The 15,008-nt window shown below is 45.8% G+C and overlaps 1 protein-coding gene and 1 pseudogene across 1 annotated transcript in view; both read right to left on the bottom strand.

The window, feature by feature from the left end:
• EEF2K (eukaryotic elongation factor 2 kinase) overlaps window positions 1-15,008 on the bottom strand; it is a 60,382-nt gene that overhangs the window by 34,960 nt on the left and 10,414 nt on the right. The window contains exon 2 of the mRNA XM_028090384.2: window positions 10,455-10,776. Within this exon, the coding sequence (XP_027946185.1) occupies window positions 10,455-10,700 (246 nt within the window). The 5' untranslated portion in view covers window positions 10,701-10,776. The remainder of the gene's footprint in view (window positions 1-10,454; window positions 10,777-15,008) is intronic.
• On the bottom strand, window positions 13,553-14,096 carry LOC114198759 (large ribosomal subunit protein uL11 pseudogene; annotated as a pseudogene).

Raw genomic sequence — 15,008 nt, 5'->3', positions numbered from 1 at the left:
CAATGCTCAGGTACTGCCAAAAACCTGCCTGTTCACAGGGAGAAGATTCTATACACTTGGTATAGCAGTATGAAGCCATTAAGATCATCAAGGTTTGGGGTGCCTGGGTGGCTCAGCTGGTTAAATGTCCAACTCTTGGTTTCAGCTTGGGTCATGATCTCAGGATCATGGGATGGAGCCCTGCATCAGGCTCGGTGCTTGACGTGGGGTCTGCTTGGGATTCTCGGCCTCTCCCTTTGCCCCTCCCCCCACTTGCGTGCTCTAAAACAAACAAGTAATATCTTAAAAAAAAATGGATCAAGGAGAAGTGTGTTCGAGACACCTGGTGGCTCAGTCAGTTAAGCATCTGACTTCTTGATATCAGCTCAGGTCTCGATCTCAGGACTGTGAGTTCAAGCCCCACATCGGGCTCCACGCTTGGATTGGAGCCTACTTGAAAAAATCAAAGTGTTGGGCCACTGGCTGGCTCAGTCGGAAAAGCACGTGATTCTTGATCTTGGAGGTTGTGAATTCAAGCCCCACATTGGGTATAGAGATTACTAAAATAAATAAATAAATAAATAATAAATAAATAAATAAATAAATAAATAAGATCAAGGTATTGAGTGGGCAATCTCTAAGACTTATTGTTGAGGGGGAAAAAAGGAAGTTGGTGAATAATGTAAACAGTATGACACCATTTACTGGTGGAGGAAACCCACAGATCAGCACTATGGATTTGTAAGGATGAGTGTGTCTGTACAAATACACGTAAGTGTGTCTTTACATATGATTACGTGCAAGAGGTCTGAAAAGTGCTTTATCCCAAATTAATATAAAATGGGGATCTCTGGGAATGGAAGGAGGATAAGAAGTTGGTCAGAGAGACTGCAGCTTTATGTTGTGTGTGTGTTTTTATTATGAGAAGGTTAACATACTGAATAGCCTTCAGGTAATACACGGGTAAGTCAAAGTTAAAAAAGATCACTGGGTTTAGGTGATTCTTAAGGCCCTACTAGCTCCAATGTTCTCTAGTTCTGAAGATCTGAAAAAAAATAAAATAGGGATGCCTGGGTGGCTCAGTCGCTTGAGCGTCTGCCTTGGGCTCAGGTCATGATCTTGGGGTCCCGGGATCGAGCCCCTCCTTGGGCTCCACACTCAGTGGGGAGTCTGATTTTCCCTCTCCCTCTGCCCCGCTCATGCTCTAATAAATAAATAAAATGTTTTAAAAAACTAAGATAAAATAAAATAAAGATTCAAACTCAGTTGTTGGTGTGCTATCCTACACAGAATGGGGGGGCCCAGTGGGGGTCCCTAAAAAGGAAAACCCATGACCCTGCCTAGAGAATGGAAAAATCTTTGTTTTTTCAAAGCCTGAGAGCACAAAATAAAAATAAATACATAAATATATAATAATAACAACAACAACAACAACAACAACAACAACAACAAATTCCTGGAATATGCCAGCAGTAAAGCCGGATGTTCGGGTAATGTGTTTGCAATTTCTTTGGCACATAGACTGTTACTGCTGTTAGTGCTGTTTTTACATCACTATTCTTATTACCACCAACACAGCAATCAAGGCCTTCGATCTTACATGAGGAAGCATCCGGAGGCTGCCTAAGTCCTCCCTGAAACATCAACTATTATTCTGCCAGTGGATGTTATACAATGTTTTTTCCTACGATCCTCTCCACAGATTCTAAGAAACTGTAGCTCTGTGTCAGCCTGACTTGCCCCTCCTGGCTGATAGCAAAGGGTTAATCTATAACCAAGGACACATAAAAGCAGCAGAGAGAATTGGGGAAGCATGCTTGCTTGCTTCCTTGTTCACTAGGGAAGAGAACTGCATGCATTTAGAGGTTTCATGCAATTTCCAGGAAACTCAGCACTGACTATGGCAGCAAAAAACCTGGAAACTGCCTAGGTATCCCACAAGAGGAAATGCTTACAGCAACTGCGCTGTATCCATATGATGGGCTGCCAGGGAGCCATTAAGAAAAAAGATGAACTAGATCCACATTTACTAATATGGAAAGATATGCACCATCTCTTGTTTGCCAAGAAAAACTGGTCACTGAAGAGCATATATACATGATCTTATTATTGTAATAAAAATCTCTATTTAGTCAAGTCTATATTTATCGTGAAATACAGAAAAGACTAAAATACACACTAAGACCTCAATAGCAATTATATCTACACTCTCACCGTTTTCTGCCAGGAACATGGAGTACTTTTATAAGCAATCAAGCAAACGATTGCCAAAGAAATATAGCTAAAAGTTCTAAAGAAATCTCTCTTTGTCAAAAGGAGCAGTTGTTGTTGGTCTCCCGTGACCAGTGGGATTCAGAGCCAGGGCTAGAAAGGAAAAGATGGGAAGGATGGAAATAATAACCAGCAAAGCTGGGGCGCCTGGGTGGCTCAGTTGGTTAAGCGTCTGCCTTCGGCTCAGGTCACAATCCCGGGCTCCTGGGATCGAGCCCTGCATTGGGCTCCTTGCTCAGCGGGGTCTGTTTCTCCCTCTCCCTCTGCCCCTCCACCCACTTGTATATGTGCTCACTCTCTCTCTCAAATAAGTAAATAAAATCTTTTTAAGATTTTATTTATTTATGAGAGACACACAGAGAGAGGCAGAGGGAGAACCAGGCTCCCCAAGGATCATGACCTGAGCCGAAGGCAGATGCTCACCCATCTGAGCCACCCAGGCACCCGATAAATAAAATCTTAAAAAAACAAAACAAACAGCAAAGCAATAACATTCCCTAGGGTGGCATAACGCCCTTGCCTCCTGGAAGCCCCTGCCCAGACAGAATCCCAGCCTGCACCTCACAGCAACCGTGCTGAAGCACTAACAGGCAGGTAGGACAGCTCCCCAGTCCACTGAGGAGGTGCCCGAGGATTAAGAGCAAGGAGGAAGCTTGCCTATAGACCTGCAGCAACCAGGAACCAGCGGACCCAGAACTTAGACCAAGCCCGTCGAGCCCCAGTTCCCCAATCTTTTGCAAAAGAGAAGTTCGATAAAAAAAAAGAGAGCGAAGTTTGAGAACCAAACTGAATACGACCATATGACATAGCAATGCACTCCCAAGTATCTACCAAGAGAAATGAACACATGTCCACACGATTTGTGTAGCATTATTTGCAAAAGCCAAAGGGAAGAAACAACCCAACATGGGTCAACGGGGGCGCCTGGGTGGCTCAGTCAGTTAAGTGTCTGCCTTTGGCTCAGGTCATGATCTCAGGGTCCCAGGATTGAGTCCTGCATTGGGCTTCTTGCTCAGTGGGGAGTCTGCTTTGCCCTTTGCCTGCCACTCCCCCTGCTTGTGCTCTTTCTCTGTCAAATAAATAAATAAAATCTTTAAAAATAAATAAATAAATAAAATCTTTAAAAAAAAATGTGGTACATCCATGCAATGGGGTAGTATTCAGCAATGACGACTGAGCATGGATCTGAGCAGGATCAGAGTCCTGGCTCTGAATCCCACATGCTTCTACATGGATGAACCTCGAAAACATTGCACTAAGTGAAAGAAACCACACAAAAAAGACCCCATGTTATATAATCCAATTTCTATGAATTGTCCAGAACAGGCAAACCCACAGAGATTGAAAGTAGATTAGTGGCTGCCAGGGGCTGGGTGGACTGGGGATCCTGAGGGGCTATGGCTAAGAGATGTGCGGTTTCTTTTTAGGGCTAAGGAAAACGGGCTCAAATTGATTGTGGTGATATGGACACATAATTGTATAAATATACTTAGAGCTGCCGCAATGGACATTTCAAATGGATAAATTGTATGTTATATGAATTATATTGCAACAAAGCTGCTAAAAAAACATTTACAAAGTAAAATTAAATTGGAGCCCCTTGTACCACAGGACATTTCCACAAAGGATTTGAGCATTTGAGCATCTGCACAGATTTCAGAGAGAGGAGTCCCTGCAGCTGGGTTTGCGTCTCCCCAGCCCCCTCCTGTTTTTCAGACACAGGTCACTGGGTGGCCAGCATGACCCTCGTTTTCCTTCATCTGCCCAGCAGGCCCTCATCTTGCTGGAGGTCCAAAGCTTTCTGGATTGCTAGATGCCTAAGCTTCCCTGCCTGATTCTGCATTCCCAAAGTGGTGGACAGAGCCCCAAAATGTTCATCACCTCTGGGTGTGCAGAGAGCTTCCTGTGGTCACTGGGCAGGGACAGAAGCCCAATCCTGCCAGGGTGGGGTTTCCTGGGGCTCGGGGTGGGCAGGGATGTCTCTTCCCAGTGAGTCATCACCAGATGCTGGCATTTCCATCTCATTCTGGGGTAATCGCTGTCCTTTGACCCAGCTGTTAGAGCTACCCTTGGTGGGCTGAAAATACAAGTGTAATCACCAAAGTCTTCCGACAAGGGCGTGGGGAGCAGGCGTGCCCATGCAGCACAAGGGCAGACGCTTTTTGCAATCTCTTTGAAAGGCAATGCCCAGCCAAGTTCTAAACGTATTGCTCCAGTCATTCTACCCCTGGGGATTTAACCTGGCAGGTGCGCCCATGCACGGGCACAAGGACATACGGACAGAGATGTTTTTGGAAGAGCTGTTCGTGGTAGCAAAAGGCTGGAAACGACCTTCATACCCATCCATGAGGGACTGGCTCAATACATTATGGGGCTTCCAGACATGATACTCAGCCGTCAAGAAACAACAACAAAATAAGCTGCCACATGCTGTAGTCACGAAGAGCATCGAGTGATTCAGATGTCAGAGCCTCAGGTTTACTATCTACGCCCTTCCTCACAGGCCTTCTGTACAGATCAAATGAGTGAAATGGGCAGAGCGGTGCTTGCTCTTCCCACAGCAGCTCTTAGTGCTAGCTGATGTCGGCTCGTCTGTGCCAATAAGGGAAGACAGTTACAAGAGTACAAAACAGGTTTGCAGTCAACTAACACTTCCATACAAAAGGGGAGGGTCCTAGACATGTACATGCTTATACATGCAGAGAACGTTTCTGGAAGGACATGCCCCAGGGAAACAGGGATCAGCAGTGCGAGGCTTACTTATCACTCTACCTTGGATACAGTTTGAATTCTTTTTTACCTTGTATACATATTTATTTACGTATTAGGAAATATATGTGTATTTTAAAGTTTGCTTAGATATACATATGAGATTTATTACAGCACTGTTAGTAAAGGAAAAAAAATGGAGGAACAATGGAAGTGTCCCCCAAAGAGGGAGGCTGGCTCAAGAAATCCATGTACATCATGTGACGGAATACAATTCACTCTCAAAATAAAAGAGGTGAGGGGCGCCTGGGTGGCTTAGTTGGTTAAGCACCTGACTCATGATCTCAGGGTCAAGAGAACAAACCCCACGTCAGGCTCCATGCTCAGTGCAGAGTCAGCTTGGGATTCTCTCCCTCTGCCCCTCCCCTAAATAAATTTGAAAAAAAAGAAAAATAAAAGAGGTGAAATAAATAAATAAAGGTAAAAGAGGTGATCTATATGTGCTGATATGGAACGATCCCCAAGATACTCCCAGACCAGGAAAACAATTTTTAAAAATAAAATTTCCCACTTTATTTTTTCTTTTAAGATTTTATTTATTTATTTGAGAGAGAGAAAGAGAGCACAGGCGGGGGAGCGGCAGGCAGAGGGAAAGGGAGAAGCAGGCTCCCCGCTGAGCAGAGAGCCTGACGCAGGGCTCAACCCCAGGATCCCAAGATCATGACCTGAGCTGAAGGCAGACACTTAACCAACTGAGCCACCCAGGCATCCCAAATTTCCCACTTTATTAAAAAATTAAAAGCATATATATGCTCATTTTAGACAATGGAGAAATGACAGAGCATAAAAAGGGAACGCGATCACTCTAGATCCTGTCCAAAGACAATCCCTGTTGGTGCGCTGATATACTTCCTTCCAGGTTCTTGTTGTGTGTGTGTGTTTGCACGCGCGCATGCACGTGTGTTTTACAAAGCTGTCACTGTACTCTGTATTCTGCTATTTGAATATAGCTCCAGAGCCGAAGCACTTTCCCACATTATGGCAAATTCTATAAACATCCTTGCTTGGCTGCCTGATGTTCTATCAAGGAGGCCCCCTGAATGACTCCACCACCATCCCCCGGGGAACTAGGCGGAAGGCCCTGGCCTTGACAGTGACAGAACTGGACTGTTCACACTACACGCCCTGTACCTGCCAGGGTGGTGCCTCTTTAGAGGCCATTTTGCTTGAACAACCCAGGTTGCCATGTCGACAGTAAACAAAAAACACTTTCACTTTGCGGAGTGCCAGGAGGAGTGAGGTTTGGAAAACTGAGCTGCTATCCCCCTCTGAAGCTGCCTTGGGCAACATGAACCCCACAGAGCCTGCTTTCGGTTACCTAGGATGGTGGGCAACCAAGAGTTACATCTGGTCCATAACTGGTCATTCGACCAAGTTCGGGGAATGGGAAGTGCAATCAGTCCCCAGCCTTGCAGGCAGTGGCTAACTCAGAGGATGACAGGGCATGCAGAGGTCTGCTCTGAGCCCCAGGGGATGCACAAGAGATAGCGAGGGCAGGGCGTCTTAAAACCACATCCTGAGGGGGCCAGAATAATCACTTGAACAGATCAGACGGAGACACCAAGTTTAAAGAGGTTTCAGGCATAGGCGCGAAAAGGGAAACCTACTCCAGGAACAGGAAGAGGTATGGGGTGAACAGAGCCCAGTAGGGTCCCTGGGGACCAGGAGTGCGCCCATCTTCGGTGACGATTTTGAACTATGCCTTGTAGAAATTTTAAGGAGGGGCGATTTATTGATTTGTTGGTTTGGGAGGGGGAAGTATACCTGGCTGTTTTGCTTTATTTTTCTTCCTAAAGTCTTTTTCTGCACACAAGTAATACATAGGTGTAGTTTAAAAGTCCTGGATGTTTAAAAATAGATAAAATGTAGATAAAGTCCCCCTAACGGCTCCCTCTCCCACAGAGAGAATCACTATTAACTACTGTGTACAAATTCCTCCATACAAGTTTTTGCTATGTAAATACTAAGACGTGTGTATATTTTTTTGATAAATGTGGGACTGTATTATATTTCAACTTGCTTTCTTAACAGTATATAAAAATAAAAATAGCTACCATCTCTTATTCTACTTATGTCCATACTGTCCTTATGGCTTTTCTTTTTTTTTTAATTCATTTATTTGACAGAGAGAGAGAGACTGCGAGAGAGGGAACACAAGCAAGGAGAGTGGGAGAGGGAGAAGCAGGCTTCCCGCTGAGCAGGGAGCCTCATGCGGGGCTTGATCCCAGGACCCCGGGATCATGACCTGAGCCGAAGGCAGACGCCTAATGACTGAGCCACCCAGGCGCCCCTGTCCTTATGGCTTTTCATGGGATCTTCCCTCCAAATGTGTACACACACACAGACACAGACACACACACACACAGACACACACATCTTGGCACTGTTTTCAAGTCAAATCACATAGAAACATCATCTTTGTTTTAATGTGAATACGGTATTCTCTTAGGACCATGGTTTAAAATTTAAATAAGCCCCTCTTAAAGAGAGGAAAAAATGAAACAAGACAAAACCAGAGAGGGGACAAACCATAAGAGACTCTTAATCTCAGGAAACAAACTGAGGGTTGCTGGAGTGGTGGGGGCTGGGAGGGATGGGGTGGCTGGGTGATGGACACTGGGGAGGGTATGTGCTACGGTGAGCGCTGTGAATTGTGCAAGACTGTTGAATCACAGACCTGTACCCCTGAAACAAATAATACATTGTAAGTTAATAATAATAAATATATATATATATATATATATCTTTCAAAAATAAATAAATAAGCCCCTCTTGATGGACATTTGAGCTCTTTTCATTTTTTCTTTATTACGAACAATACTGCAGAGTACATCTTTAAATATGTAAATTTGAACGCTTGTACAAATACTTCGGTACTGGATCTAAACTGAGGTTGGCTTAGTAAATACATGGCAGGGAACATTCTGGCTTGCCGTAAGGAATGGGAGAAATATGGCACTTAGCGGGCAGGGGTCGGAGATGCTGAATATCCTACAATACAAGGGACAGGCCCACCGAATAAAGAATTGTCCCGTCCCGGATGCCAATAGTACCCCCAGCGGGAACACTTTGCCTGAGAAGGATTCTCTGGAGATCAAATTGCCATCTGAGCTATATATTTTTTACTTTAATAATTACTGTCAAATGGCCCACTAGGATTTATGTTTTACATAAATACTGTCCTTTGGCAAGAGAGCACCCACAGTGAGTTCAGCACTCCCTGATTCTGGATGAAGCACCTACTGTGCAGAGCATGGCTCCTAGGGATGAGTGATAGAGGCCACTGTGTCCTGCCCTCATGAGGCTCACATCCCAAAGCCACACCTGCAGACAAACCTCCATTCACTGGAACACTCAGTCAGCGCTTCCTTTAAAGGCTTCATTCACTGTGGTCACATTTTGTGGTCAGGGACTGGCCATCTGGGTCTGAGACCCTTCAGCTCCTGGGCCCTCCAGTGTCTTCCAAAAAGCCCCAACTGGGGTCACAGTTCCTCTGGAGAGGCAGCTGCGGGGTCTGCCCCCACTGGGAGGCCACCAGGGTCCTCCTTCCCTGGAAGTAGTCCTTCTTCTGTGACACCGACCCTCCCAATCTCACACCCTGGGTCACAAAGGACTGGGTCAGAGAGAGGACGCCTGACCCAGGCTGGGCCAACCAGATATTCGCCCCCTTGCTTGCAACTGGGATGGAGAGGGCAGTAATGAGGGGGTGCTGGGGCCAGCGGGGGTCCATTTTCCCACTGTGTAGACTGAGGGAGAGGAGAATAAAGGACAGATAAAGAGAGACAGACAGAGACAGTCCTGCTGCCTTCCGGTTCCTAGACCTGTCCCCTGAGAGACCAGACGTTCTTTCTCCCCCTGGGTCCCAAGAAATAAATACCCTTCTTCCTTGGAGCTGGGGTGAGCTAGCTTCTGTTTCACGAGCCCTGGGCCCTCCAGCACCCGCGGGCACCCAGATTCCCTCACACCAGGTACAGGATGCCTCGGGGATCTGTGTCTCCTCAAGCCACCCTGACCCACAGTGAACACAGGAGTGCCAGGCTGCTCCCCAGCCCTCGCCACGCTGCCCTCCCTGGGGCTGGGCGTGAGTCTCAGAGGCTGACTGAGGACAGGAAAGCAAGACACAAGCTGCCACCTGATCCTGCAGGGGCCCCCCAACCTCACAGCAGACCCATAGGGCTGTTTCTGGAGCTGCCTGCCCCACAGAGATTTAATCTAGAACTCTGGCTCTGACAGGAAGAAAATACCCAACTGTCCAAGAACCAGAATTATTAATTTTCTAAAAACAGATTAATTCTGAAGTTAGAGAAGAATGGCTCCAATTCCCAATCCCAAAGTGGTAACATGCATTTTGCTTACAGTACTAACAGATACCTTCTGTTGGTGGGCATCAAATTAAATAAGGATAACATTACTGCGTTTAAAATTTTTTTCAAGGCGCCTCTCTGGCTCAGTTGGAAGAACACGTGACTCTTGATCTTGGGGTTATGAGTTTCAGCCCCATGTTGGGCAAAGAGATTACTACTAACTAACTAAATGAAATTTTTTTCATCACCAGTTATGATTCAAAAGCCCAATAATGTTCACCTTTCCCCCCTCCTTTATACCAGCTTTACCGTAGTATGAATACAAATCCCTAACAAAATAATTACCCTTTTCCTCAATTCAGAAGGATGCCCAACTCCAAGCAGTTTTTTAAAAATTTTTTTAATTAAGATTTTAATTTTAATTCCAGTTTACATACAGTGTTGTATTAAGGCAGGGGCTTTTTCGATCATAACCAACATGAAGAACCACATTTTACATCATGTCCCTGGACCCACAGACATATACATCAGGGGTGAAATGCAAGTATTTACATGATTAGAGCTTGGCCCTCAACTACCAACTGGGTCACCACATTTATGTGAGTGAACGTGTGTGAGCACATGTTCCAAAAAATAAGATCTTTACAGGCGCCTGGGTGGCTCAGTTGGTTGGGCGACTGCCTTCGGCTCAGGTCATGATCCTGGGGTCCCACATCGGGCTCCCCGCTGAGCGGGGAGTCTGCTTCTTCTTCTGACCCTCCCCCCTGTCATGTTCTCTCTCTCTCATTCTCTCTCAAATAAATAAATAAAATCTTAAAAAAAAATAAGATCTTTACAATTTGCAGTGGTCTCCCATATTCTCTAGTCTATTCTGTTCTCCTGCATTTTTTAAAAAGTTGGTTAAGGTTTTCACAACCCAGTAGTGGGTCCTCAGCAGCTATTTTAAAAACACCTGCTCTAAAGTAATGAAACTTGTTTTAAGGCATAAAATCCTCCCAGCTTGACAGGTATATCCTCCAATCCAGAATTTAGAGTGCTGCCCAGGATTTGGAAACACAGGGAAGACCCCAACTCCCCCATCCATTGTGGCAGGTGGGCGGGGGGGAGGGGGGAGCTGGGTGGTCCACTCACCTTAAAATGGAAGGAGCTTGCGGGGGACCCGCTGGAGCCATACTGCTCACTCTTTGTTAGGTTGCTGTAGTAGTTATTAACCTTGGAATTGACATTCTGGTGTGACCTGGGGTCATCGGTGATGGGGCAGATGAAGTAACCTTCCTCATCGTCACTGTCGGCCTCAGACTCACCGTCGTGACCAGCCCGGGGGGTCTGGCCACCATCAACACCTTCCAGGCGGAAAATAAGGTCTTCGTCTGCCATGTTCCCGGGGTGCCCGTGTTACCCAAGGGGTGGGCAGCAGAACCAGAGCTGCAGGGCAAACACAGTGGTGCAGGTCCTACAAGGGAAGCAAGACGGTGGGTGCCAGGGCCAAGCGGGTGAGAGCTTGAGGTGCACCTCACCCTGAATGCCCCTGGCGACAAAAAGAGGTGAAGCCCTTGGAGTAAAAAGTACAGCTATCTTTTGGGAGAGGTACACTTAGCAGGCAGCATCTAGAACATTTTAAATGCACAAACCTGTCGACCCAGTAATTACACTTTGATGAACATAGTGTTTGAAATAAGGCAGGGGAAATAAATGCTTCTTAAGCAACTGCAGTGATCTCTTTTAGAACATAAAGTAGATCAGATCATTCCCCTGCTTAACACCTCCCCGACGCCCCCCACGCCCCCCCTCCCACCCCCCCACCCCCACCCCCCACCCCCGCAGCAGCTTCTCTCCACATTCATAACAAAATGCAAACGGCTTTTCAGCCTACAAGGCCGGCTTCAGTCTGGTCCCTGCCCACTTCTCCTCTGGCCTTGGCAGCTCTCCAGGCCCAGTGGCTTGCTTTCTGTTTGGTGAACACAGGGAGCCCATTTCTACCCCAGGGCCTTTGTACTTGCTATTCCCTGTGCCTGGAACAATCTTCCCAATCTTCCAACAGTGGGTTCTCTTTCATCAGTTGGATCCTGACTCAAGAGAAATCTGGAGAAATCTCAGGCTTCTCAATTCAAAGAATTCCTCTCAAATGCACATCCGTTACTCCCTAGCACATCTCTCTGCTTTATTCTCTACACAGAGATTTTCCCAAGCTGAAACCTCATTTACTCTTTTACTGTCTGTATCCCCAGTGCCTCAGAGAGTGCATGGCATAGAGTGGGCACTTGATACACATGCCCAGAATGGTTGAGTGGCCCAAAGAATGTTCTTTTTAGCACAATCAATAACAGCAAAAAAAAAAGAAAGAAAGAAAGAAAGAAAGAAAAAAAAAATGCTAACAGCCCAAAATCAGTGGAGGTTTGTTAAATTAATTATAGCTTTCTATACCATGCACTGTTGTGACTATTACAAAGAAAGGGGAAGCTCTAGATATACAAAGACATGCAAAAAGAGTCAAGAAAAAGTTCAGCAAGATTGTAAAATACAAAAATCAATAGTACTTTTGTGCACTTAGCAATGAAAGATCCAAAGATGAAATTAAGAAAACAAGTCCATCTATAAAGAACATCAAAAAGAATACTTGGGAATAAATTTAATAAAAGAAGCACATGACTCATACACTGAAAAATAAAACACACTGAAAGAAATTAAAGATCTAAAAAAATGGGAAGATAGTCTGTGTTCATAGATCAGAGGATTTAAAATTGCTAAGATGGCAATACTCCCCAAATTGCTCTATAGACTCAAACCAATCTATCAAATTCCTAGTGGCTTCTTTGAAGAAATTAACAAGTGCATGCCAAAGTTCATATGGAAATCCAAGGGACCCAAAATAGCCAAAACAGTCTTGAAAAAAGAGGAACGAAGTTGAAGGAATCACACTTCCTGAATTCAAAACTTGCTATGAAGCTACAGTAAACAAGGCAGTTGGTATCAGCATTGGAAGAGACACAGATCAACACAGAGTTTTGCAAATCATATAGCTGATAAGGGACTCTATAAAGAATGTAGATAACTTAACAATAAAATGACAAGTAACTCAAATAAAAAAGGGGCAAAGGGCTTGAGTGGACTTGAACAGACATGTCTCTAAAGAAGATAGACTCATGACCAGTGAGCACATGAAAAGATACTCAACATCATTAGTCATTATGGAAATGCAAGTCAAAGCCACATCCACTAGGATGGATATAATAATTAAAAAAAAAAAAACAGAAAATAACAAATGTTGACAAGGGTACAGAGAAATGGAAATCCTCATACACTCTTGCTAGGAATGTAAAATGGTGCAACCACATTGGAAAATAGTCTGGCGGTTCCTCAAAAAGTTAACCACAGAATTGCCATATGATCCAGCAATTCCACTCCTGGGTATACATTCGGGGCATGACTGCCAATATACTAAAAACCATTGGAATGTACACTTTTTTTAAGATTTTATTTACTTATTTGAGTGAGAGCAAGAGGGAGAGAGATCATAGAGGGAGAGGAAAAAGCAGACTCCCTGATGAGCAGAGAGACCAGGTGCCCCGAATTGTACACTTTAAGTGGATGGACTGTAAGGTTTGTGAATTATATTTCAATAAAGCTTAGGTTTAAAAAAAGGTAGTAAAAAAAAACTGAAAATTTTTTTAAGAATTTATTTTTAAGGGGCGCCTGGGTGGCTCAGTCCATTATGTATCTGCCTTCGGCTCAGGTCATGATCCCAGGGACCTGGGATCGAGCCCCACATCGGGCTCCCTGCTCAGTGGAGAGCCTGCTTCTCCCTCTCCCACTCCCCCTGCTTGTGTGCTGTCTCTCTCTCTCTCTCTCTCTCTGTCAAATAAATAAATAAAATCTTAAAAACAAAGATTTTATTTTTTATTTTTTTAGATTTTATTTATTTATTTGAGAGAGAGAGAGAGAGAGAGAGAGAGAGAGAGCAGGAACACAAGCAGGGGGAGTGGGAGAGGGAGAAGTAGGCTTCCCGCCAAGCAGGGAGCCCGATGCGGGGCTCGATCCCAGGACCCTGGGATCATGACCTGAGCCGAAGGCAGACGCTTAACGACTGAGCCACCCAAGTGCCCCAACAAAGATTTTATTTTTAAGTAATCTCTATACTCAACATGGGGCTCGAACTTACAGCCCTTTCCATCGGCAGCCAGCCTTCTAGATCAGAGGCTCTGGCTCTTTCTTTTTTTTTGGTTGTCAAATGATCCTTTATTGAAACATTTTCCTTTGTAGTTAACTAGCCAGGCATTCCAGCGCACCACTGTTGATGTCATCTATGATGTCATGAGGGTGGCGGCCATCTACATTGCAGCCCACAGCCTGGCCAGTCCCCAGGATCTCTTTAATGGTTCCAGAGAGTTCTCTCGCTAAAGATCGGTGTCGCATCTGTCGGGCAATATTGACAATCTCATCAAAAGTGATATTTCCACTGTGCTTAATGTTTTTCTGCTTCTTTCTGTCTCTTGGTGGTTCCTTGAGGGCTTTGATAATCAGGGCAGAGGCAGAAGGTACCACTTCAATCTGGGCCTGTCTGTTCTGAATGGTCAGTTTCACCGTAATCCTTAGACCCTTCCAATCACTGGTTGCCTTGGCAATGTCATCACCAACCTTTTTTGGAGACAGACCCAGCGGGCCTATCTTCGGGGCCAGGGCAGACGTGGCACCAACTTCGCCACTGGTGCACCTCAGGTACACGACTTTGATCTCGTTGGGGTCGAACTTAGGCAGCATGGCGGAGGTGGCTGGTGTCGGATGAACCCGGATTTGGGACGACCGAAGAAAGTTGCACCTTTGCCTCCCCGAGCCGAAAGCCAAAAGGGCTCTGGCTCTTTCTTAACAGTTATCATAGTGGAGAAATACATTTCTATCCTAACTCGATCCACCCAAAATGTAAATTAAAATTTCAGGAAACCCTACTTAGCCTTTCTCTGTACAATGCACTCTGCTATTTTCTATCTGGCTTATTTTTGTTTTGCTTTAACCTTTCTTTTCGTTCTTTTTCCTTAATGCACCACCCGCAGTGACTTCTTGAAAATCCCCGCTCTGGGAGTCAGCTGCAAAGTTGGTTTCTTACCCTGTGGGCAAGACACAGTCAGGGGCTAGAGCCAGTGCCTCAGCCACCTGACCCAGCTGTGACCAAACACTGCCCTGGGCCCTGGGTCCACTTCTCCCCCCTTCCCGGCCACTCCCAGCCCCGGTGCTTTTACTCTGCCCTAGTCAGTCCTTGGCTGGACCCTCTGCTGACCCAGCCAGGTCACTGGCCTCTGGGGGGGCTGGAATGGTGCTGGGCAGGGGGCCAGAACCACAGCTTCGGTCTGCAGACCTCTAAGCAGTGTAGCCCAGTGGTGAGGAGTGTGCCCTCAGGTACAAGTCCAAGCTCTGTTGCTCGTGATCTTGACTAAGCTGATTCATGTCGCCAACTCCCCCACGTGCGAGGGAAGCAGAGTGAAGAAGTGGCCTCAGGTTCCACAGTCAGTTCACAGGGGAATTATGATCAGAACCCCAGCCCCTGGCCTTGTCCCACCACACAGCCTTGACCTTCCCCGTGACCCTGGGAAACAAAGGGAGCTTCAGACAAGCAGCTGTGACCCTGCCTGGCACAGTGCCTTATACTCAGCAGGCACGTGATGTAGATTCCAGAACTGAGGAGAGCAGGAG

The sequence above is a fragment of the Eumetopias jubatus genome, unplaced genomic scaffold, assembly GCF_037043125.1.
Source record: "Eumetopias jubatus isolate StellerSeaLion01/CBP00866 unplaced genomic scaffold, mEumJub1_p1.0 scaffold_12, whole genome shotgun sequence".
Lineage (NCBI taxonomy): Eukaryota > Metazoa > Chordata > Mammalia > Carnivora > Otariidae > Eumetopias > Eumetopias jubatus.
Note: the sequence above shows the minus strand (reverse complement) of the source record. Positions and strands in the feature narration are given on the sequence as shown.